This window comes from Perognathus longimembris, chromosome 9 (genome assembly GCF_023159225.1).
Source record: "Perognathus longimembris pacificus isolate PPM17 chromosome 9, ASM2315922v1, whole genome shotgun sequence".
In the NCBI taxonomy this organism is placed as follows: Eukaryota; Metazoa; Chordata; class Mammalia; order Rodentia; family Heteromyidae; genus Perognathus; species Perognathus longimembris.
This window is the reverse complement of record NC_063169.1, coordinates 55278121-55304404: the sequence shown is the minus strand read 5'-3', so window position 1 is coordinate 55304404 and position 26284 is coordinate 55278121. Positions and strand designations below refer to the sequence as shown.

General features: G+C 36.3%; 1 protein-coding gene and 1 long non-coding RNA gene across 6 annotated transcripts in view; one reads left to right on the top strand and one right to left on the bottom strand.

Annotated features, from left to right (window-relative positions):
* Reps1 (RALBP1 associated Eps domain containing 1) overlaps positions 1-26284 on the top strand; it is a 68399-nt gene that overhangs the window by 31742 nt on the left and 10373 nt on the right. For 3 of the 5 annotated variants that reach the window (XM_048354187.1, XM_048354186.1, XM_048354185.1), the window contains exons 8-12: positions 1499-1653; positions 14483-14604; positions 18496-18576; positions 22177-22264; positions 23684-23785. In XM_048354187.1, the coding sequence (XP_048210144.1) occupies positions 1499-1653; positions 14483-14604; positions 18496-18576; positions 22177-22264; positions 23684-23785 (548 nt within the window). The remainder of the gene's footprint in view (positions 1-1498; positions 1654-14482; positions 14605-18495; positions 18577-22176; positions 22265-23683; positions 23786-26284) is intronic. The other 2 variants (XM_048354189.1, XM_048354188.1) reach the window with 1 other exon arrangement.
* On the bottom strand, positions 7732-19996 carry LOC125357344. Its single transcript, XR_007212130.1, has 2 exons — positions 19953-19996; positions 7732-7835 (listed from the first exon to the last, which is right to left on the bottom strand). It is a non-coding gene; the product is annotated as an uncharacterized LOC125357344 (long non-coding RNA).

The following is a 26284-nucleotide window of genomic DNA, read 5'->3' as shown; positions in this document are numbered from 1 at the left end:
GTACTTTGTAGTTTTTTGTTTTTGTTTTTCCCAGAGCTGAGGACCAAACTCAGGGCCTTGCACTTGCCAGACAGGCACGCTTCTGCTGAGCTAATCCCCAGCCCCGAGAAATACTTTGTAAACTATAAAATTTAATAGAAACATCTGTATCAGCTGTTTCTGTTTGCTAGCATAGTGCATGGCATACACAAACACATGGTCATTTTTCTTTTATCTCTTGGTCTTTATCAAGTTTTATAAGAAGCCATATAAGAACAATAATTAACCTCCTCTGTCAATCATAGACTCAGATTCTCAGGATTGCTGCCGCATTGTTGAAATTGACCATTGGAACACAGATTACAGTCTCAAACTATTTTGTGTTTATGTATGTGAATATACGTGTGCATGTATACATGCTTACTTACATGCACAGGTGCACCAGTATTGGGGCTTGACCTCAGGGTCTGGGCATTGTCTGTGCATTCTTTTGCTCAAGGCTGGCACTCTACCAGCTGAGCTGCAGCTCCACTTCCAGCTTTTTTTTTTTTTTGGTAGTTTATTGGAGATATGAATCTCACAGACTTTTCCTTCCCAGGCTGGCTATAAACCATGATCCTCAGATCTCAGTCTCTTGAATAGCTAGAATTACAGACAAGAACCATCAGTACCCAACACAAACTACTTTTAAAGAACAAATTATCAGGAGATGGGAATGAGGCTTAGTGGTAGAATGTTTGCCTACTATGCATGAAGCCCTGAGTTCGATTCCTCAGCACAACATAAACAGAAAACTCTGGGAGGAGTGCTCAGGCCCTGAGTCTTAAGCCCCAGTACTGGGGGGGGGGGGGGAAGAAAGAAACAAATTGTCATACAAACATTTCTACTTTATGTCAGTACACTTCTCTATATTCTAAGTTATTTTGCTAATAGGTTTTTAGTACCATAGCATACTACAATAGGAGGTAGGTGGACAATGCTGAAAAGTGAAGGGCTAGCATTATATGCATATCTTTTAATGATTTAAGGTAATAAAATAATGGTTGTGTGGCATCTAGGAAAAGACAGGGTCAGCAGGGTTGGGAGGCTATATTTTTGTATCAAACCTTGTAGTTTACTCAGGTCTTAAAGTGTATGTGTATTAAACTTTCATAACAATAGAAACAATTTTAAGTAATTTTCATGATTATTTTATACACCTTACATTGAAACTAAACTTACTGAAAATCATAGAGACTAACGTTCATGTATATGATTTCAATTTTGGGGGCAATTTATTCAGTATTTTGTTGTGAGAATTTGAAACATTTATCAATGTTGAGAGAAATGTACCATGAGTATGCAGGTGCTCACTACTTAGATCCTGTTATTAACGTTTTGATATGTATGTTTTATTTTACATCTGTGAAATTTAAAAAATTACCTTTTATACTCTCTTGGGAAAAGTGTTTCCTCTGTTTTTGATGAATAGAGGAATCTAATGCAGAATGAAGTTATTCATAATGAGTTTATCTTCTAGGGAACTCTCAGACTTTGATAAAGATGGTGCATTGACACTGGATGAATTTTGTGCTGCTTTTCATCTGGTGGTTGCTAGGAAGAATGGCTATGACTTACCAGAAAAGCTCCCTGAAAGCTTAATGCCTAAACTGATTGATTTGGAAGATGCAGCAGGTAAGATTCAGAGCCAGAAAGAACTGATTGCATGCTTTGATAAATGTACTTCTTGATTCTGAAAACAACAAAATGTAGCTTAAAACCAGGGTCTGATGTTTCATGCCTATAATCCTAGCTACTTAGGAGTCTGAGACCTGAGGACAGTGGTTCAAAGCCAGCTTGGGCAGGAAATTCTGTAAGACTCTTACCTCCAAAAAATATATCTCCGGGCTGGGAATATGGCCTAGTGGTAAAGTGCTCGCCTCGTATACCTGAAGCCCTGGGTTCGATTCCTCAGCACCACATACAGAGAAAAAAAAAAAGCTGGAAGTGGCACATGGCTCAAGAGGTAGAGTGCTAGCCTTGAGCAAAAAGAAGCCAGGGACAGTACTCAGGCCCTGAGTCTATGCCCCAGGACTGGCAGCAAAAACAAAACAAATAAAAAAAAATATATCTCCAAAAAATACTCTTACCAAAAAATCCAGAAGTGGAGCTGTAAGTCAAGTGGTATAGCAGTAGTCTAGATAGAAAAAGCTCATGAATAATGTCTAGGCCCAGAGTTCAAGCCCAGAACTAGCAGCGCACCCCTCCCCCAAGAAATGAAATAGCTGAAACATTTCATCAGGAACACATAAGTTTGCTTTTAGAAGGATAAATAGAATAAAGCTGAGCTAATATTCAATCTGCTTTTAAAAAGAGATAAAGAGGCCAGGGACTAGTGGCTCACCCCTATAGCCTAGAGAGGCTAAAATATGAGGTCACAGTTCAAAACCAGCCCAGGGAGGGAAAGTCTGTAAGACTCTTATCTTTAATTGACCACCAAAAAGCCAAAAGTGGAGCTGTGGCTCAAGTGGTGGAGTGCTAACCTTGAGCTAGAAAGGCTCACGACAGTGTCCAGGCTCTAAATTCTAGCCCTATGACCAGAAGAAAAGTGGTGGAGGGTGGGGGGAATGTGTATATATGTATGTATATACATATATGTATATATATATACACACACATACACATATATATTGTTTTACCCTTGTTACTTGCTAAGATTTGAGCATTTAACAGTATATTTTCTGCCATTTTAATTGCATTATATATTGTCTGAAATAATTTTATTAAAACAGCTTTCTGTTTAATACATGGTAGTTGGTTTGAAGGAAGGCATCTGATTCATCACTAGACCTATGTAATCATTTTAATTTTAGCTAATATTACTTGGTTTTTAACACAGATGTTTGTAGCTTTCCTTAAAAGGCAAGACTATCAACAGTAAAAATAATAAATTTTTCCTAATTTGGAGATCATTAAAGGTAGATAGAATGTTATTTTCTTAATAAGCCTAATTAAAACCAAATTATTATCTTCAGTGTTCCTATCTGAATTCACTTTTGGATATAATAATGGGAGATATTATATAAATATTAATTACATATCATATATAATATAGCATATAATATATACATATTTATTTTATTTTATTTTTTTGCCAGTCTGGGGCTTGAACTCAGGCCTGGGCACTGTACCTGAGCTTCTTTTGCTCAAGGCTAACAACTCTCTCCCACTTGAGCCACAGTGCCACTTTCTGCTTTTTCTGTTTGTGTAGTACTGAGAAATGAAACTCAGGGCTTCATGCATGCTAGGCAAGTACTCTACCACTAAGCCACATTCCCAGCACAGATTTTTTAGTTTTTAAAGGAAGTTAACACAAAATTGGCTCTTAAATGGACATTTTGTCTTAAGGCAGCGTCTTTTCAGCCCAGAAAACATGTGGTCTGATATCATTGCCTAAGCTATGCAGAACTAATTGTATGCATGAAATTACTGTCATGAGGATAACAGTCAAGACTGTGATTTTGCTTCTGGTTTGCTAATCCATCTACCTATAACCTTGGGAAAGTTCTGTTTGCCTTATTTTCCCTTCTGTTTTTCTATCTGAAATATAGAATTGATGCCATTCACATTTCAGGCCCTGGATTGTACATTGACCAAATGGGCTGAATAAACAGCTTATTGTTCATTTTAGAGTTTTGTTGTTTGTTGTTTTGGTTTGGAGGGATGGTGTTGGACTTGGGGTTGTTTTGTTGTCTTTTTTGACACTGGGCTTTAAACTCAGGTCCTCAAGTATTGCCAGGCTTGCTTATTAAGGTGGCACTCTACCACTTGATCTATATACCTCTATCCCTGCTTTTCACTGGTTATTTTGGAGGTGGAGTCTTAGCAGACTTTCCCACCTGGGCTAGCTTCAAACCTCCCTCCTTCAGATCTCAGTCTCTTGAATAGCTAGGATTAAATATATGAGTCACTGGTACCTGGTTTCATTTTACATTTTTAGGAACATTTTTCTATGTCAATCCTGGGATTTACCTGATCATTTTAACCTCTAACTTCAGCTAAATACTGTAGCTAATTACTCTATCCCTTGTAGGTAGTTGTGTTTCACAGTACCTTTCTTAAGAATTCACACACACAGAAACTACTAATGATGTGGCACAAGTGGTAAAATGCCTAGTGAAAGTTTGTGAGTTTACATGGCAGCGTAAAAACAAGCATCTTCTTTATTTAGGTTAACTGATATTAGCAGAAACTGTGGTAGTCACTGTGGTTGTTTTGATATCTGACTTGAAACTGGATTTGGGAAGTGGTGGTGGACATCTATGACACCAGATACTCATGAGGCAGGACAACATAAAAAGAGCCCTCATTTAAGAAAAGCGAAAACAAAAAGCACAGAATTGGGCCTTGTATCTGAGAGTTTTTATTTTACTCGAAGCCTTTGATAACTGATCTTAGTGATAAAAAGACATGATTTAAGTCAAGCTTAATCTTTTGTAGTCATTTTGTGGATGATTGCCTTTTTGTCATCTGTTGCATTCAGATAGTTGAATATGACTTTTGCATTTAGTTTGTACCCCCCCCCCATACCCCTTATTTAATCTAAATCAGTTACTGTCTGAATTTTGAGGCAGATGGTTTAGGAAGAAGTTCTGTTCTGGACTTTCATTCCATTTTATGTCTGTTAGATCTGTTTGACAAAGTGAAACCCTGCTCTTTTTTTTCTTTTTTTTTTTTTTGCCTGAACTGTTGATTTGACTGTAATTTTAAGGGTATTGTAAAATTGGATAATTTTTTCCAATCTCAACATACTGTGTGGTTTTCTGCTTGAGTTCATGCTCTGTAAACTAGCCGCTCAGGAGGTTAAGATCTGAGGATGCTGAGATCTGAGGATTACGATTCAAAGCCAGTCCAGGCAGGAAAGTACATGAGACTCCTATGTCCAATTAACCATTAAAAAAAAAAAAAAAAAGCTGGAAGTGGAGCTGTGGCTCAAGTAATAGAGCACTGGCCTTGAGCAAAAGTGCTGAGGGACAGTGCCCCTCCCCCCCCCCATTCAAGCCCAGGACTAGCACACAGGAAAAAAAACCTTTTTGATCACACAAAACTAAAGATCTGTTTTTTTCTACTTATACATGATGAACTTTGGAATTCTGTTAGTTTGTGGGTGTGGGGGATAAGTATGGATCTATAGCCTTTTTCTTCCAACTATCATAAACCTGAGATTCATAATAAAATGTTTTTTGACTCATAGAAATTGTCCTGTGATATGGTGGGTCACTTATCTCTAAAAATCATTATACATATCTGGGTTTTTAGAAGTTCACAGTTAAGGGATAAATACTGAAATATTTAATCTTATCTGCTATTCAAATTTACTATAAATAAATAATCCCGTGTTGGGTGGGCCCTTCTGACTGTAGGCAAAGGTAATGTGTATCTTTGATCACTTCTGGCATCTTCTACATACTACTTTTGATGCAGCACATCACACTGAGTCCTGTTGCTTTGGATTTTTCTCACTCTTCCTACCACTGTGAGCTCCTTGAAAAAAAGGCCATATATCATATTCATTATAAGAAAATAAAAAGTGAAACTTGTTTTTTTTTTTCATAAAAGAAAGATTTAAATATTCGGCTACAGAACATTCCTTGAGCTAAATTCAAGAAAATGTTTATCTTTTAAGAATATTTATCTTCTTAACAAAGTTTAACTGCCTACTAACCCACTTACAATGCTATATCTTTAAAAAATTACGGTAATTCTGTACATCTTAAACTGTCTTCAAAGAAGCTTCTTCTATTAGGAGTTACAATTTCACATATACTTTTATGACTATGTAACACCTCTTCCTCTCTCACTGGCTCATTGGCTCTGGCTTGCTCTGTATATTATCCATTCATGCATCTACTCATTTATAGTAGACACTTCTGGAAGGTAGTAAGTGGATCAGTTTTGTTACATATCTGTGCCTAGCAGAGCAGAAATATAGAATGCATAAAGATAGTCACATTTTTGAAATGATTAAATAATTGAGAAGGTGGTTTTTAACTGCTCCTTTGAGCAACTCAGCTTGTGAGTATTTGAGATGCTAGAAGAGGGGAAGGGTACATTCCTTGCCTTTGTTTCCTCCTATACAATCACTGTTAATAACAATCACAGTAAATGTGTGTGGGTGTTTGGGGTGTGTAGTGTGGAGACCCCTGACTATAAGCAACATTTCTAACATGATTTTTTTTTATGTGTTTGCCAGTTCTGGGGCTTGAATTCTAGGCCTGGGTACTGTCCCTGAGCTTTTTCATTCATGGCTCTCACTCTGCTATTTGAGCCACAGCTCTGCTGCGGGCTTTTTGGTGGTTTAATTGGAGGTAAGAGTCTCACAGACTTTTCCTGCCCAAGCTGTTTTTGAACTGTGATCCTGAGATCTCAACCTCTTGAGTATCTAGGATTAAGAGCACGATCCACAAGCACCCAGCTCAACATGAAGTTTTTGAAAAGCCAAGAAAGAGAAAGTACATGAGACTTTGTGCAAGTAGTTGACTATAGAAATCAATGGAAATTTATTCAAGACAACCTAGGTGTCAGCTGATTGCTGACAACTAATCATATTCATCTAAAATTTTTTGACATAATAGCCTTCACTTGTGTGTAACATTATATATATCCATGTTATTATTATACTTGTATATTATACTTGTACTATTTTACTTGTATGTAAATATAATTATAATATGGTTTTTTGTTTGTAATATTCAACAGGCATTTTTTCACTTTATCTCATAAAAAGATAGCTGTCACATCCTACACTATGTGTCATTCATATTATAGATATACCTGATTTAACCAGTTCCTTTGGGATTATTTTTTCATTTTATTTTTACAATGATACTGTGAACATAATATATGATAAGTGAACATACTTAGGCATGTGTATTTGTCTTGTACAAATAACCTAGAATCGTTGTTTCAGAAAATCTATTATCCAAGTCACCTTAGTTGCAGAGAAAGACATAATGAAAATATGAAGTAGTATCGTTAATATTCCATTCAAGGAATTTTTCTCAAGCCACCTCTCTTTCACATGCACATGCACACACTGTTAACAAGCTTTTTATTTCTTTGTAGATAGTTAAGAATTCTGACAAACAATTGAATTTAAAATATTGGTAGAGTTTTACCAGTTGGTTCAAGTAATTAGAACTCTTCACCCTGACAAAGACATTGACCAAAAGGATATATAGTGGGTCTTCAAGGATGATGACAGTTGGGCTTTAAAAGATTCTGGCTTGGGGGCTGGGGATATGGCCTAGTGGCAAGAGTGCTTGCCTCATATGCGTGAGGCCCTGGGTTCATTTCCCCCCAGCACCACATATACAGAAAACAGCCAGAAGTGGTGCTGTGGCTCAAGTGGCAGAGTGCTAGCCTTGAGCAAAAAGAAGCCAAGGACAGTGCTCAGGCCCTGAGTCCAAGCCCCAGGACTGGCGGGGGGGGGGGGGTTGGGGGGGGGAGATTCTGGCTTGGGCGGGGAATATGGCCTAGTGGTAAAGTGCTCACCTCGTATACATGAAGCCCTGGGTTCGATTCCTCAGCACCACATATATAGAAAAAGCCAGAAGTGGCGCTGTGGCTCAAGTGGTACAGTGCTGACCTTGAGCAAAAAGAAGCCAGGGATAGTGCTCAAGCCCCAGGACTGGCAAAAAACAAACAAAAGATTCTGGCTTATGGATTAGTAAGGGTACATCGGAATAATTACTGATATTCTTTTTATTTTTGGCAAAAGTGACTTTTTTTTTAAGCTGTGAAAGTTAAAAGTGAAGGATTTCTGTTTTCTCTGTTGAGAGGAGAGCTCCATAAGAATGGAAGGTTTAAGCTGAGCACTAGTGGCTCATGTCTGTAATCCTCGCTACTCAGGAGGCTGAGATCTGAGGAATGCAGTTCAAAGCCAGTCCGAGCAGGAAAGTCCTTGAGGCTCCTGTGTCCATTTAACCACCAAAAAACCAGAAGTGGTGCTGTGGCTCAAGTGGTAGAGTGCTAGCCCTGAGCTGTAGAGCCCAGGGACAGCTCCCAGCCCAGAGTTCAACCCCTGTGACTGACAAAAAAAAAAAAAAAAAAAGAATTGTCTACTTATATCCCAAGTTGCTTTCCTTTTTAATTTTGACTCCAAATTAGCTTCCTAATTAACATCTTTCATTCCTTGTTCTTTATACTCATTTTCACAGTTTTCTATGTTTTAAAGCTCTAGTTAAATTACTTTTCTCCCTTTATGATATTCTAGCCCTTATTTTAAATGATTTAATTGGAATGGACTTTTTAGTGTTTAATTATCTTTAGATGAGGGTAACCTCTGTTTCTATATGTAATGGTCTTTGACATATGATAGCCGAGTCAAATAGAAGCGTTATCAAATGTTGCTCAATATTAGAAAAAAAAAAAGCCAACAGGCACTGTCTAGTTGAATGTTTGAGTGTTATGGCTCTTTTTAAACCTTGTAAACATATTTTACTTACATTTCTAAATCTTTGATTTTCACTTAAAACTGATAGACTTATACATAGACTTTTAAGACCTACTTTCTGATGTTTCCATTTTGTTGAACTGAGAAAAGTAGAATTCATTTTTGAAAGCGCTTATGCTGATAATACCATTCAAGAAAAAAAGCCTAGCTTAAATTCAGTGTTCAGTTTTTTTTCATACACATTGCTTAGCCTTGTCTTTTAATTATGAGTGAAAAGGCACCATTAGGTACTTTTCCTTGAAGACTTAAAGTTTATTATCTAAATCGACTTATTTTTAAATATTTTTCTTTCTAAGAATAATTTTTACATTTTAAATAATAGATATGGCTAATTATGTCTTGACAAAGCTAATAAATTTAGCCCTGAACCTTTATGACTAAAGTACTTTATAGATTTGTCTTCTTATTGAGAGTAAGGTAAATCCCATAAGGTTAACAGTAACAAGTAATAATTTTTGAGATAACTTTTTAATGTATTAAGTATAACACACAAAAAAGAAATTTATTGAGAATATATTAGCTACAAACTGAAACAAACCTGAAATTCTTTGAGAAAGAGACTGTTTAGCTGGTTTGTTCATTATGCTGAATTGAACCCATGAACTTTCCAGACTTTTTGAAGGATAGAAGGATACAAGCCTTTATGATCGCAGGATACCATCATCCTTTGGTGTGATCACACTGACTTGTCTTTTCTGGACATACTTTAAACATGGAAAGACTCTGCATAACAGCCCTTTGAGGGTTAACTTTAACCAATAATTCAGGCTCGTGCTCTTCTTTTTCAGCCCTGATGCTCTGATGATGTCAGGGGCAGAGCAGAACCCTCAGAGGGAGGCAGGGTTGACACAGTGTTCCAGCAGGAGGCTAGGTTGGAACACTGCTCAGGTAAGAGTAAAATTACATCCCTGCCTCCAGAAGGATATAGTTCTGACTCCTGATATTTTGTGGGTGGGAAGAAAGCTCTTTATTGAAGTATTTACAGGGACAGAGTTGAAGGAGGTACAGTTTATTTCCAGATCGAATGCTGCTTCTCCTCACGCTCCTAATTGTTGGTTTCTAGGACACAGAAAATTTGCTCTGCTCCTACTGCCTTTTGTTGTTCTGTGTATGAAGTAGGAAAGAAATAATGTACAGTCTTGCTAATTTATCCCAGAAATCATTGCATTTTTTGAAGTGATGTTTTTTTCAAAATTAAGCTTATGAACCTTTTATATTCTTAAAAATTGTGGACCACAGAAGTCTTTGTTTATGTTAATTGAATCTATCAATACTACTCATTAGAATTAAAATGAATACGGGGCTGAGAGTATTGCCTGTGGTAGAGTGCTTGCCTCTCATATACATGAAGCCCTGGGTTTGATTCCTCAGCACCAAATATATAGAAAAAGCCAGAAGTGGTGCTGTGGCTCAAGTGGTATAGCGCTAAGCCTTGAGCAAAAAGAAGACTGGGACAGTGCTCAAGTTCTGAGTCTAAGCCCCAGGACTGGGAAAAAAAGAAAAAGAAAAAGAATTAAAACAGATACATTTTTTATTATTCTTCATTACACCTACATTTTAAAATACTTATTTTACTATTTTTAAAGAGCAAGAATAAACCTTGTACATTAGCATAAATTTTTTAAAGAAAATAACTTCTCTTAAATAAAACAGCTATGAAAAGACGGGCATTGTTTTATATCTGTGCAAATCTTCGTACTATCTGGATTAATAGAAGTCTACTAGACTGTCATTTGTTTCTATATTCAGTCTGCTGAATATATTATATTTGAGGTAAACAAGTTCAAAAACTAAAGCCGTATCCAATTTGCTGCCTGTTTTTTTTAATATTCCACAAACTGTAAAATTTTTTTTAATCATTAAAAATATTAAAAGAGAGCTGAAGGTACAGCTCAAGTGGTGCAAGCAAGCTAAGCAAGTGTCAGGTCCTGAGTTCAAATCCCTGTACTTGCAAGAAAAGAAAGGGAGGGAAAGAAGAGACGAAAGGAAGGAAACTAACTTTCTGGTTAAAACAATTGGCCAGGCACCAGTGGCTCATGCTTATAATCCTAATTACTCAAAAGGCTGAAATCTGGAGAATTATGGCTCAAAGCCAGCCTAGACAGAAAGTCCTAGAGATTGTATGTATAATAAGCAAAAAAAACAGGCTGGAGGCATAGCTCAAGAGAGCCAGTTGAGCAATCAAGCCAAGTAAGTATAAGGCCTCTGGATATTGGCAGAAGAAAAGAGGAAAGGAAAAGAGAGGGGAAGGAAAGAAAATCAAGAGAAAGATATTTCATTAGACATGAAAATGTTATGAAATTCCAGTTTCGGTGCCCATATAAATATAACTTCAGGACTAGAGGAGTGGCTCAAATGGCTCAGCCAACAGCAAGAAAATGTAACTAAAACATGGCAATGCTCTGAATTATCTGACTGCCTTTGTACTATAGTGGCATAGTTGAATAGTTAGGAAACAACATAGCCTACAGAGCCTAAAATACTGTCTTTTTTAAATAAAACAAATGAAGGTTGCATATTAGTAAAGTACATGAAGAAAATCTATCCTAATGTAGTAAAAGGAATGATTAATTTGTAGTTTTTTCAGATATTGCTACTGTTACAAATATAGTAACTCTTAAAAATGTATTCTTTAGAGGTAATGTCTTAGTTATTGTGTGGCAGTTTAACCACAAGTAATGAACTTACTGTATTGTTACATTAAAATTATTGGTTTGTCTTGTGTTTTGAATATCTTTTATCCATATATGATATTGCATCATAATTCAGTGAATGTTTGTAGAATATCAATTTATTGAGTTAGATCAATTTTTTAGATGTTGGAATACATCCTTATAAAATATTAACAGCATACTTGTCAGTGTCACAACCTATCAGAGAAGTCTTCAAATACTTGAAGCTTTTAAACTTAAGGGCATGTATATACATTTTTTCAAAATTTTAAGGTTTCTTTGAAAGCCCAAACTTCATCATTAGTTACAAAGATTAAAAGCTTTCCTAAAGGTAACAGCCTTGGTGTTCTAATGACTAAGTCTGTATAGTTATAGTTCATCAATTGTTCTTTAAAGAAAAAATGGTATTCTGTGAAGAAATGGTCCAGTCATTCACAACTCAGTCACATGCTTTTTTTTTTTTTTTTTTTTTTGGCCAGTCCTGGGCCTTGGACTCAGGGCCTAAGCACTATCCCTGGCTTTTTCCTGCTCAAGGCTAGCACTCTGCCACTTGAGCCACAGCGCCTCTTCTGGCCGTTTTCTGTATATGTGGTGCTGGGGAATCGAACCTAGGGCCTCGTGTATCCGAGGCAGGCACTCTTGCCACTAGGCTATATCCCCAGCCCCAAGTCAGTCACATGCTTTTTAAGACCACTGTTGTACTTAGATACGCCACTATTGTACTTAGATACTTCCCTTTTTGTTATGTAGAATGTTTTAAAAAAAATGGGGGGGGACTGATACTGGAAAAAAAATTCCTGCTTCACCATGAGCATTTTTCAGTGAGATTAGTATGTAACTTATTCTTAGTTTATAGTATAATAAAGTTAAAAAATTAACATATAGGTGATGGTAGAGAGTACATTGACTGTTAGTATGTTTTCTGGTCCCTTGCCTTGATTCCTTCTAATGAGCCAGTGCTTCTTTCCTCACTATTACTTTTCTCTTTGCTCATTGTCAATGTCAATGCAAGAAGAAATCATTAATTTAATCACATCTCCCAGTCTTGAAGACTCCCAAGGAGTTCATGGTCCACAGTTTGGAACTGCTATGATAGGAAACTTACTAATGGGTTAATTATAATGTGTAATTATTTGGATAAGTGGCATTTCAGTTTTTACCTTTAAGAGGCTGTAACTCTGTACCAGGGAAATGAGAGAGTTCTCTAAAATTGATTCCATATTTTAACTTCCCTTAAGTAACGATGAGGTGCAGTCTGTCCCTAAACTTGTCAAAAGTTATCTATTGTAAGTACTGAGGTCTTGAAAACCAAACTAAAGCTCCAGTTTGTCCTAAGATAATGTTCAAGAGTGAAATAATGGAGTCCTGCTTTGAATTGGTTTTTTGAAATTTAATTTTCCTGTGGGTAATACTAATGTAAGTCCATTTAGTTTTGTTTAATATTCGCTTGCTTTGGGGCAATCACTTAACACCTCTCCGTGTCTTCTCCTTCCAGCACCACACCCTTTCACATTTGGAAAGCTGTCCTGTCTCTCATTTCTTTCCCTTCTAGTCATGGTACAAGATGTTTATTCCCACAGAAACCCCAGACTCCCCAATGAGGAGTTTCTGTTATTATTTATTTATAAACATTTTACCATTAATTAATTTAACAACTCATAAGTGTGAGATCTTCATACAATAATATCTAAAGTCTTGCTACTACAGTTCATGCTTTTGCACTACCCTGGCACTGTTCTTACAAATGTACAGTACTGAAAAAGAGAAAACAGCTCCTGATCTTAGCAATAACAAGTCCAAATATGATGGTGTACAAGAAACTAGAGCTTCCAGTGTGATATCATTTTAAAGATGTAACAGCAGGATAAATAATGGAAATAGTTCAAGAGTCATGTAACAGAATAGGCACCAGGAAAATATTTTTAAATTTTTCAGCTATCAGTAAAGAATGAACACAAATAACTTGTTATGACTATTTGAATGCTAGTATGTTTTGATTCTGTGTTAGGCAGTACATCTTGAGAGATGTATTTATGAATGCACTGAAAGGTTAAGAGAGTAATGCATTGCTAGGCTACATTAAATGAATATCTGTTTAGAATCCATGAGTACACCCTGGTACTTGTAATCCTAGCTACGCGGAAGATCTGAATTTGGAGATTCAAAGCCATCCTGGACAGGAAAGTCTGTGAGACAATCTCTCCAGTTAATCAAAAGCTGGAAGTAGAGCTGTAGCTCCAGCATTGAGCACAGCTCAGGGACAGCACTCCAGCCTAGAGTTCAAACCCCAGGACTGACACAAGAAAGAAAGAAGTGTGTGTCTGTGTGACACAGAGAGAGAGAGAGAGAGAGAGAGAGAGAGAGATTACAAGTATAGGGCTAACATGAATTTAATGTCAGGGGTCTTTGTTTCTGATGGAGAAAGTCAGATGCATTTTTATCCAACTTGCTATATAGCCAAATAGAGAAAAGGTTTTGAGAAAAAGTATAAGAATTTATGTACTATCGAAATCCATTGTTTTTAAGTACAATTTTATAACTATCTTAAGACATATAATACTTTAACACTTTAAATAGTAGCATGAATTTGTAGCTCACTCGTTTAAGTTTACTAATGAGCATGATAAAAGATTGTTTCAAGGCTAGAGTAGTCAGTAGTCTAGCATGTGCTTTTAGCAGATCTAAAGTCCCTCAATCAATCCCCACCATCACCGAAAACAAAAGTTTGTTTCATGTGACTTCATTGACTTTGTTAGCCTTTTGGTAGCTAGAAATATTTTTAGGGAAAACATGAATGAATTCATAGCCATCAGTAATTCTCAAGCTGTGTCCCAAGGAAACATGGAGGGAAAGACTGATTTATAGATGAAGTTTATTTACTCTGGGACATCACAAGTTTTGATACACAGATGTGTAAGAGAATGATCCCAGCAGGAAATTATAGTATCCCTGTGCTTATTTGGCAGAAAACCCCAACTTTTCACAGTCTCCTTACTAATGAGTATTCCATGGAATAAATATTCTTTAGAAAGCCAATATAAATTCAGCTGTAATAGCAGAAAATGAATCATAGCACATATCTTGCGTGACATTCTATTTCTTACTAACTAGTACTTTCTTTTGGTGAAAAGTTAGGAAATTATAGAGTTTCATTCAGGTGGACCATAAGTAGTATCAGTAAGTATTGCCTGATTGTTAATAGTGTTTATGTTAGAAACACAGGAAAAGAAATTTAGGTTATAAATAGTACATATGAAAACCATCTGTTAGCTTATCGGTACATATTCCAAACTAAACTACTTTGTTAATAGCAGCTTTCTCTGTTTTTAAATTGTAGATGTTGGGGACCAGCCAAGTGAGGTAGGTTATTCCGGATCTCCAGCGGAAGCACCCCCAAGCAAGTCACCATCAATGCCATCATTAAACCAGACTTGGCCTGAACTGAATCAGAGCAGTGAGGTTAGCAGATCTTTCCTTTTCTTTACTTAAAAATTAACTTTTTTAAGGTAAGAAGTTCCAAACATGGTAATTATGCAATAGAGCTCCTTCAGCTCACATGCACGATTTAGAGAGCTATCACTAATACTGTGAAAGATAACACTCTGTGATCATGTGATATGTTGAGGCTTACAAAGTACATAAGCTATCGTTGGTTTCCATACTTCATCCCCATTGAAATTTCACCTTTGAGAGTTAGGTTGGGCTGATGAACAAAGTTTAAGCATCAGAAAGTAAATGATTTGGCTGAAATCTCATGTCCAGGGAGGCTCAAGAGCTAAGGCTTATTTGTTTTGTTTTTGTTGCCAGTCCTGGGGCATGGAGTCAGGGCCTGAGCACTGTCCCTGGCTTCTTTTTGCTCAAGGCTAGCACTCTACCTCTTGAGCCACAGCACCACTTCTATATATGTGGTGCTGAGGAATCGAACCTAGGGCTTCATGTATAGGAGGTGAGCACTTTACCACTAGGTCATATTCCCAGCCCCCTAAGGCTTGTATTAATACAAGTCCTTTGATACCTAGTCAGCTTTGTCACTGAGTCACATTGCAATCTCAGTCCCCAAGCAAGATATGTGAAAATACATTGGGAATAATAAATAAAATAAATAATAATAAATGATAAATACATTGGGAGTAATAAGAGAGTGATTACTAGTCTAGCTTTCCATAAGATTTCTATAATTGAAACTATTTAGTTTTACTCAATATAAAATGGAGTAGATGTACCATATAAGTGTAACTAGACATAGTATGCAAAACAATTTGGAACAAATGCACTGCTTCCCAGTTACTTTGAATTTCAGTGTATACAAACCAATAGAAGGGCTACTCTTAATTAAAATACAGAGAAAAGACCTCCTCTCTTTAAGTATTTAGTGTTCACATTACCTGCACAGCTATAGCCTATTGATGAGTTTTGAGGTGTTTTTTTTTTCTTTTAACTTTTTTTGTTGTTGTTGTCTTTCCTTTTTTGGTGGTGGGGAGATCAAACCAGGACATTGCACTTGCTAGGCAAGTACTTTGCCACTGAGCTACATCCCAGCCCTGAGCAATTTTGTTACATTTTTTTGTCCTTAGGAGTTTGTGTATCACTTTAGGCAGTACACCCAAAATGTTTGTTGACCTTCGGGGGGGGAAAGTAAGCTTTTGTGTTTCACATGTTTTTTGCGGGGGGGGGGGGGGGGGGGGGTAAGCTTTTGTGTTTCACATGTTTTCTAAAGCCAGAAAAAGACTGGATTTGTGATTTGTTTCAAACAGTTGGAAAAGGGAGAACTAGAAGTCTTGCATTACTTTATAAAGACCTAACTGTTGTCATGATACTGGCATCTGAAACACTAGAACACTGTACCGTACCCATCCATGTAATCATGTATACTAATGGTGTGGTATACATGGTTTTTTAAGAGAAAGGAATTAAGCTTTGGAAGAATTTGCTAGTACTTATGAAGAGTATGGCCAGTGTTCGTGAAACTACTGTTTTTACTTTTTTTTTTTTTTTTTTTTTGCTGGTCTTGAGGCTTGAACTCAGGGCCTGGGCACTGCCCCCGAGCCTCTTTGTGCTCAAGGCTAGCACTCTACCACTTGAGCCACAGTGCCACTTCTGGCCTTTTTTGGAGTAGTTTATTGGAGATAAGTCTTGTGGGTACTTTTCTGCCCAGGCTGGCTTCCAACCATGATCCCACAGCCTCTTGAGTAGCTAAAGATTACAGGTGTGAGCCACTGGTGCCCAGCTTGTTTTTACATTTTTTTAAAGCAGTATCAGAATAAGCGTGTGTGTTAGTCTTTTATTATCCATTTATAAGTAAAAACTCAAAGCAACTCACTTCTCAAGCACATGTTCATACTAAATGAAAGAGTGTATGTCTTCATTGGACTAGGTAGAGAAGTCTCAGTTCTACAGTAGTTGCATCTCTAATACATATTCCTGTAAGATTTTATTCACTAGAATTTGGAAATGTCATAAATGCCACAATTTTTGTGTCTATGAAAACTCAAAATAGTAATGAGAGATTGATTTTTAAGATATTTTGATGCTATTTATTAAAATTTAATTAGGAAATAAAATTTAGATTATACTTTTGTCTTCCACAAGCACTGGTAATTCTTTCAGTGTGTATTTCCTTAGCACCTATTGAATGGATGAGGCAAAGTTATTGCAACACACATAAAGTTTGGTAGTAAGAAATTCATATTGCAGATAGTAAATCTGAAGCACAAGTTACATAACTAACCCACCTGTGTATCACCCAACTTGGGTAGTCTTCAGTAGTCTCATTCCAGAGCCTGTTGCTCCTAACCATTACAAAGTCATGAAGATGAGGCTGTCTGCCCTCCAAATAGCTTACAGACAGTCTTGTAAAACTGAGTTAAACTTCATGCATGCACAGTATGTAGGTGAATGCCTTCTTCTTGGCAATCTCCTACTATATACTTTTTTCTTTAATTAGAGGACTTTGCACTTTTTAGGCAAGGACTCTACCACTTGAGCCATATCTCCAGCCCAATAATACAAATTTCAAAAATTCCTTCTGAGTTCTTACAATAATTATTATTGAAGAATGAATTATAATACTAAATATTGATGAATCACTTCTATGAAGTGATATCCCAAAACAGTGACTTCTTGTAGACCTTTATTCACAGAACATTACATGCATGAGAATGTCTCCATATATCTTGGTTATCATATTAAACTAAGCTGTAGGAAAAGTTGTTGAGTGATTTTAGTGGCCATTTTTTGTAGTTTTCAACTCTATATTCATTTACTAATATCTTAATTTATACATCTCCAATTGATATCTTTTAAGTAGTAAGCTGAACTTTGAAGCATAAAATGTATACCTTCTTAAAATGAATTGTAAATGTATTTTGATTAATGGAGTAATTGTGTCTGTGTGTAAACATTTGTGTGTATATATGTATATGTGTAGATGTTTTCCTCTTCAAGGAACAACTCATTTTTAAGATTCAATTTAAATGACAATTTTAATACAAGCTTGATGTAAAAATTCTATACTATCTTGTTATTAGAATCTCTAAAACAAATGAGATTCACTTTACCTATTTTAAGAGGTATGATTTTTTTCATGTGCCTCTTGTAGAAAAATAGTATTTCATATGCATCTTCTGCATAACTCATCCCCAGATGCTTGATTTGCTCTCCTGTGACCGCATTCTGATTTTTTCTAGCATGGGGAGGTGGGTGCCTGACTGGCAATTCTGTCTTGTGGTCTGGCATGGCCGTTTGTAGTGCTAATTGGAGGGTCTGACTTGCTACAGATTGACATAAGCCCAAACATATTCCAGAATTTCTTGCATCTTATTTCAATTATATTTTAAATATCTATGCATATGTATAAAATGTGCACGTACATAATAGACTTCATCTTTCAGGGGTCGCACTGGCAAGTCACACTGACTTGCTTTGTTTTGATCAGAACTTCAATTCACTGGCATCACAAATGCTTTAAAATTTGTGTTTTTAAAGACCAACTTGAAGTTATTCTTCCATTTAAGACAAATTTCTCTATTGTTTCACTTGGTGGCACTTGACCATTCAACACTGTGTTTTTGTTTAGTATTTTGAGTTTTAGTTCTGTAAAGCCTTGAATCTCTTCCATAGAGACTGCAGTAAATTGCTCCCATGCATTTGCTTGTGAAGCTGTTCACTTTACAAGTTGAGACCCTAGATAAGTATAAAAATGGTTGTGAAATTTAGAAATTACAGAATTTTGTTAGACCTGTGCAGTACAACTTGCAGTGCAACCTCTGAATGACTTTGCTAAATCTTCTCCAGTGATCTTCTATTCCATCTTTCTCATCATGCTGACTTGTCTCTCCTCTGTCTGTTCAGCAGTGGGAGACATTTAGTGAACGCTCTTCAAGCTCACAAACTCTGACCCAATTTGATTCTAACATTGCACCAGCTGATCCTGTAAGTCAATCACTTAGCTTGCTTGTTTGAAATTAATTTTATTAACCCAGTTTCCATTCATTGTGGTTTAGCTGATATGCATGATTCAGTGTAGTGCTTAGAGGGACCTGTTGGCAGGCTTTTCAATTTTGTGTGCTTAGTGGTGGAAAGAACTTTTTTTTTTTTAACCATTCCTCATATTTTCTAGTTATTTTGGTGACAGAAAACTATGTTTTGAAATCTGGTACATGTCTAAGGAAGCATTTTGTGATAGTTGATTTGGTTTGTAACTGTTATCATTTGCTAATTAAGTTTTATTGAAATATACTGCTTATTTCAATGTAATAACACGTAAATATTTGTATGTTTACTCATGTAATTTTGTAATATGTACTCTGTGTGTATTTAGGCAGTGTCATCTTTTTTTAACATTTCCAGTGATAATAAACCTTTTAGTATTTTGAGTTTTGTTAGCAAAGATGAAATTCAGCAAAATAGCAGTTGTTGATTGGCCTCCTTCCCTCCAAAGGAGCCTGTCTTGTCTTCCTGTGACTTACTGTATTGCTTTGAAAATGCTACAAAGTTCATATTCTGACTTAAAAAATAAATTCTTGCCCTAAAAAGTTAAATGTCATATGATGCACAACCTTTCTCTCAGGTTATTAGAAAGCTTCAAGACCTCATTGTTCACTTCTCTGCTGTCCCCAGCCCTTCTTTGTTTAAGCAATGACATGCCAAAAACCAATATGGAAGTAAAAAGGAAGGGAGGGACCTGTAGGCTGTTGTAAAATTAAGAGTGAAAATGAACTTAGTCTGTAATGTGGGCTTTGGAGAAGTAGCATTTAAAGACAACATATCTACAGCAGTTTAAATTTTGGTTTTATTTGTTTTCTAGTTTTAAAGAACTTATCTTTGAAATAGTAGAAGAAACTTACAATCACTGAATTTAAATATAATGTATGGCATTTTTTAAGAGTTTGTTTGTAGTTCCTTAAGTATTTAAGGGCCAGAAAATGTGTAGATTAGCTTTACTTTTGCTTTTCTTTCCTTACTGCATTTAATACATTTATCTTAATCTTTGAAAAATGAAAAATAAAGAGCCAGCATTTAAGGTTTTTACTGCTTATTAAAAGTCCTGTTTAAGGTTAAGGTCCCTAGGGAAGTGACATGTTCTATAAAGTATAAGTTTATATTTAAATTTTCTTAAACTTTCAGTGTTATTTATATTTCTTTCTCTTATTATTATACAGGTCAGTTAATTTTACTTTTTGTGGGAAGGAGGGTTTAACAATAAATATTTCATTTTCTAACCCTTACAAAACAATGCAAATAATTATTCATAGTAACATAACTATCTAATAAACCAGCCCACAGAGTACTATATATAAAAATCTAACCTTGGTGTTAGTGGCTCACACCTATAATCCTAGATACTCAGGAGCCTGAGATCTGAGAATTGAAATTTGAAGTCAGCACAGGCAGACAAATCCAAGAGACTCTTACCTCCAAGTAACCAGCAAAAAAGTTGAGCTGGAGGTATGGCTCAAGTGGTAGAAGCCTAGCTATATACAAAAAGTCAAGAGAATGGAAAGGCCAAAATTCATCCCCCAGTACCAGCACCAAAAAGAAAAAAAGAAATCGTAAGTCTTAGAGGCAAAATAAATTGACTCACGAGGATATAAATATTTAGCTTAATAATGATGATGTTCTTCTCACTTCTTAGAAAAAGAATCACAATTTATGAGTATCAATTGTAATTTTTAAACTTATATGGTCAGTCCTTAATATTTCTACTGTGGCAAAAAGCTCTAGGAAAATAAAGAATTGGATACAGTCATCAGCAGAGAATACAACCAAATGAGAGGTCACTAATTCCTACCAGGTTAGCAAAGATTAAGTTTGTCTACATATTAACATTGTAAGTTAGGAAAATAGAATGGCATACATAAAACCATGTTTTTATAACCATAAATATAATTGAGTGTCTTAAGTTATTTTTACAAATATTTTCTTGGAAATCACTCATTATTTTATGAGAAATCTAAACTTTTTTTCTATATTTACTGTCTTTGTGACTATAATTTTAGTGTCATAGGAGAAATGTTGTTTACTGATTAAATGAATAAACTTTGCTGGGCACCCAATGGCTCATGCTTCTAATACTAGCTGCTCAGGAGGCTGAGATCTGAGGATTGTGGTTCAATTCCAGCCCAGGCAGGAAAGTTCGCTCTAATTAACCAGCAAATAGCTGGAAGTGGAGCTATGGCTCAAGGGTAGAGTACCAGCCTTGAGTTGAAGAAGCTAAGGACCCCTGAGTTTAAGCTGTAGTATAAGAAATACATACATAAAGAATGAACTTTGTTCAGATTCTTACTGGTTATGGCAGGAAATTACTGTGAATAATTTTATCAAGGTAGTAACCACAAAGAATTTCTAATAAATTGTTTGAATGTGGGGATGATGCAAGTAAACCAAGGTGATCTGTTAAGTAAGAGTCATATGTAGAAATGTAATTCTCCCTCTCAGGAGGCTGAGGGTTAACTCAAAGTTATTACCAAAACAAATTTCCAGTGTAAAATGAAAGTTAGTATCTTCTATACTACTTTGTAAACTCAACTGATTACCAGATACTTGATATTTAAGGATCTCAAGGACACTTCTCTGTTTGCCTTCCCCTTTCTGAGATGCTACTGTTTGTTTTCATCCTTTCTTCTTTGTCTTTGCTCGGTCCAAATCCTTTATAGTAGTCAGTACTACCACCTCCTTTACTCCTATAACTAAAATTACCTCACAAAAAGTAGAAGTATCTGACATATTAGTCATAGAATTGGTATAAGTTTTAGCATATTAGAGTATGAATCTTGTTTTTTTTTAACAATGCTAACTTTGTGAATATCATATACTAAATTTTCAGATCTTATCTAAGCAGTGTGAACTAATCAGTAGAAAGTATGTATTGAGCCTACTATTTTTTTTCTTTTTTCCTGTCCTTGGGCTTGAACTCAATGCCTAGACATTGTCCCTAAGCTTCTTTGGCTCAAGGCTAGCTCTCTACCACTTTAGCCACAGTGCCACTTTCAGCCTTTTCTGTTTATGTGATGCTGGGCTTCATGCATGCTAGGCAAGCACTCTACCACTAAGTCACATTACTATCTCTTGAGTTTATTATTGAAGCAAAACAATCATTTACTTATCTTTACTCAGTAGGTGAAAAAAAGTATCAAATGTTCTTGAACCATTTAATAAAAATAAGTGTTCATTCTTTTATTTAGTCTTTGAGTTTTCATGATGTAGTTCAGTTTATCATTGAAATTAACATTTTTATAATTTCATCAAATCATTCCATGTTTTGCTTTTGAGTATTCCCTTGAATTATTTTTTATCAGGGCATTTTCTGTGTAAATTTTTAATCACTCAATTTAAGATATACTTTATTAAATAAGAGTATTCTGCATATATAGTGAACTTGATTTTTCAATAAAATTCTAGAGCTTTTAATTTTAATTTCTCATTTTTTGTTGTAATGTTAATGATAGCTATTCACCACCTTCCACTGTTTAGTTTTGATAGTTTCATGGTGTTAGCTTGGCATTTTAATATAATTTGTGCGTTTGTCTCTAGGATACTGCTATTGTTCATCCAGTTCCTATTCGAATGACTCCAAGCAAAATCCATATGCAGGAAATGGAACTCAAAAGAACTGGCAGTGGTAAGGAGGTTGTCATTAGGTTGTATTTCAGTTTTGTCTCTAACTAAAATGGCTAATTATTCTGTGAAGGTTCATATTTCCTTATTCATAGTTGCTTTTTTTCTGTTTTTTTTAAACTAGTGGTGCTTACTTTTTAAAAAATTCAATAGTAACTATAGTGATATAAGTATACATGTGTTTGCTTATATTACAGTTTTAAAATCACTAGTAATTTTAAATGACAAAATTTTAATGAGATATTTGAAAACGTGTTTCCACTACTCAGGACTTGCCTCACCATTGTAATTTTATATCTAGGGTATGTCAATCTTTAACTAAAGAAATATATATATATTAATAAAATAAATTTTGGCCTCTGAATAGATTTTTGTAAATTGTATGCTTTGTTTAAACTTTTGGAATCTCCTCTAGTTTTAGACTACGTGTTGTAGTTAAAATTTCTCCAAAGTAAACATGTCTTCTTTTCCATATAAAAAAGCATAAGTTATTTTTGTGGTCTGTGTGTAGGTGATTAAAGGGATGAGATGATGCAAATTAATTTTTCATTATAAGGTATTTTCTTTATGTCAGATAATAAGATTGTACACAAATAGGTTTAATTTGTTTTATTAAAAATACTATGCAGGGGCTGGAGATATTGCCTAGTGGCAAGAGTGCTTGCCTCGTATATATGAGGACCTGGGTTCAATTCCCCAGCACCACATATACAGAAAACGGCCAGAAGTGGCGCTGTGGCTCAAGTGGCAGAGTGCTAGCCTTGAGCAAAACAGAAGCCAGGGACAGTGCTCAGGCCCTGAGTCCAAGGCCCAGGACTGGCAAAAAAAAAAAATACTACGCAACTGGGCACCAGTGGCTCGCTCATGCCTGTAATCCCAGCTACTCAGGAGGCTGAGATCTTGAATACTTGAGTATCACGGTTCAAAGCCAGCCCCGGAGGAAAAAGGCCTTGTGAGTCTTATCTCCAGTTAACCATTCAGAAATCCGAAGTGATGCTGCTCAGGGACAGTGCCAAGGCCTTGAATTCAAGCCCTGCACTGACCTAAAAATATATATATATATATATATATTTTTTTTTTTTTTTGGCCAGTCCTGGGCCTTGGACTCAGGGCCTGAGCACTGTCCCTGGCTTCTTCCCGCTCAAGGCTAGCACTCTGCCACTTGAGCCACAGCGCCGCTTCTGGCCGTTTTCTGTATATGTGGTGCTGGGGAATCGAACCTAGGGTCTCGTGTATCCGAGGCAGGCACTCTTGCCACTAGGCTATATCCCCAGCCCTAAAAATATATATATTATGTGGCATGATACCCATAGATTTATCTGACAGTTTGAAACATCTAAATGAAGTCTTGTGCTCTGAGCTTTTATGAAAGTATGGATTCAATGCCTGTATTTTATATTTTTACCTGTTAATTCTCTACTAGATCATACCAATCCCACAAGTCCCTTACTTGTGAAACCATCTGATCTTTCAGAAGAAAACAAAGTGAATTCATCAGTGAAATTTGCTTCTGGAAATACTGTAGGTAAGTGAATGATAGTGTCACATTTCCCATTTGATCTTATAAAGTCTGGATTTAGATTCTGAATAATTTAAATGTTATAGCCATTTAGTACTGTCTTCACTTGAGTAAAGTAGATGATTAATAGTCAAGTCTTTAAAAAAAAAACACACTACTAAATTTTTATTAAATAGCCGTTCATCATTGCCACGTGCTTTAAGGCAGGCCATCTGCTTGTCTTTCTCGGTCTTGACTCTTTCCTATGAGCTCTTTTCTATTTTTTTCTCACAAAACATTGGGAATGTCATTAAGCCAGTGTTAGTGCTGTACTCCAAGTTCTGATTGATGCAGTAAGCAACCCACCAAAACAAAAAAAAATCTTTGCCCAAATAGAATTTGAGTTCTATTTCTATAAGGAAGACAAAAGAAGAAGGAAAAGTAATTTGTAAATCAGCAGGTAATTAATTCCATGGATATAAAAAATAGTCTGGATGAGCCGGGTGCCGGTGGTTCACATCTGTAATCCTAGCTACTCAGAAGGCTGAGGCGCTGAGGATCACGGTTCAAAGCCAGCCATCAAAGCCAGCCCAGGCAGAAAAGTCCATGACATTCTTATCTCAAATAAAATACTCAGGAAAAGCTGGAAGTGGTGCTGTGGCTCAAATGGTAGAGCACTAGCCTTGAACACAAAGAGGCTAAAGCGCCCAAGCCCTTAGTTCAAGCCCCAGGACCAGCAATAAATAAATAAAATAAGGCTAGATGGGAAGAGGAGGAGTGCCATTTAAAAAGATAAAGTAATAAAGAAGGCTGTGTTAAAAGATGAGTTTCAAGAGTTAAAACTTGAAGGAACAGAGAGATTTAGATGAGTGAATTTTAAGTAAAGAAGACAGACGTAGGAACAGCAGATACAAAGCCTTGAGGTAGGAAGTTTGCTTCTACTGGAACAAGTAGTCCTCTGGAATAGAATTAGTTAGCAAATTTGATAGCCAAAGTACTTCATGACAGAAGAGTAACAAGAAGCTATGTAAAACTGACTTGTTCTGAGTGAAATGAAAAGCAAAAGTTTCAAATGGAGGAATGGTAGGATCTGATCTTCCCTTTTTTTTTTTTTTTTTTTTTTTTTGTGCCAGTCCTAGGGCCTGAACTCAGGGCCTGAGCACTGTCCCTGGCTTCTTTTTGCTCAAGGCTAGACCACTTGAGCCCCAATGCCACTTCCAGCTTTTTCTATATATGTGGCGCTGAGGAATCCAGCCCACGGCTTCATGTATGAAAGGCAAGAACTCTACCACTAGGCCACATTCCCAGATCCTGACCTTAGTTTCAAACAGGGTCACTCTACCTGTCCTTGGCCCAAAGAACACAAGAACTGAAACACAGAGAGACAGTTTAGGAGATAGTTGCAATAATCTAGGAAAAGAGTCTCCATTACAATGGGAACGATAGAAAGGCTGATAAGTGGTCACATTGGGGTGTATTTTGTAAGTGTGTAGGCAGTGGCCACAAGGTTTTTTTATTTGTGTGGTGTAAGACATGCGAGAGGAGTCGGAGTGACTCCAGAGGTCAAGCTCTCTACAACTCAGAAGAAAAAGGCTGTCATAGCAGCAGGTTTGTAGGAAAGGATAGAATTCTGCCTTGGTCATCTACAATTTGAGATTCTTATTAGTACATCCAAGATGAAATATGGTCACTTTGGCATTTTTTATCAACCAGTTTTGTGATTTTATACAAAATGGTAAAGGCTAAATTTTGAAATGAAACTAAATGAAAAACCTAGTCTCTTTAGTTTGTATTTCTTAAAAGCACGTAAAGTAGGATAGAGTTGTTATTTTTTTTAATTCTGTCACACTGCTGCTTCCTTAGACTTTGAGGCAATTGAATTTGATGTTACCTTGGAGGAAAATCAGGGGCTTCTGACTTCATGAGTTCAATCTTTGTTTAAGAAATTTCATTCTTTGTCAGATTCCTTTTTTTGGTGGTTGGTTGTAGGGATTGAACTCAGGGCCTAGGTGCTGTCCCTCTCAAGGTTAGCACTCTACCACTTGAGCCACAGTGTCACTTCCAGTTTTTGAATGGTTTATTAGCTGTAGAGTCTCACAGAGGTTTTTCTGTCCAGGCACTTCAAACCATGATCCTCAAATCTCAGCCTCCTGAGTAGCTAGGATTACAGATATGAGCTACAAGCTCCTAGATTCTTCTTTTTCTTTTCTTTTTTTTTTTTTTTTTTTTTTTTTTTTTGCCAATCCTGGGGCTTGAATTCAGGGCCTAGGCACTGTCCTTGAGCTTCTTTTGCTCAAGGCTAACACTCTGCCACTTGAATCACAGTACCACTTCTAGCCTTTTCTGTTTATATGGTGCTGAGGAATTAAACCCAGGGCTTCATGCATGCTAGGCAAGCACTTTACTGCTAAGCCACATGCCCAGCCTTTTTTTTTTCCTTGAAGTGACTTTTTCCATTATAAAGCAACTCACAAGAAAATAATTAGCCATAACATCAGTGATCATTTGTCAAATGGTTATTGGCAG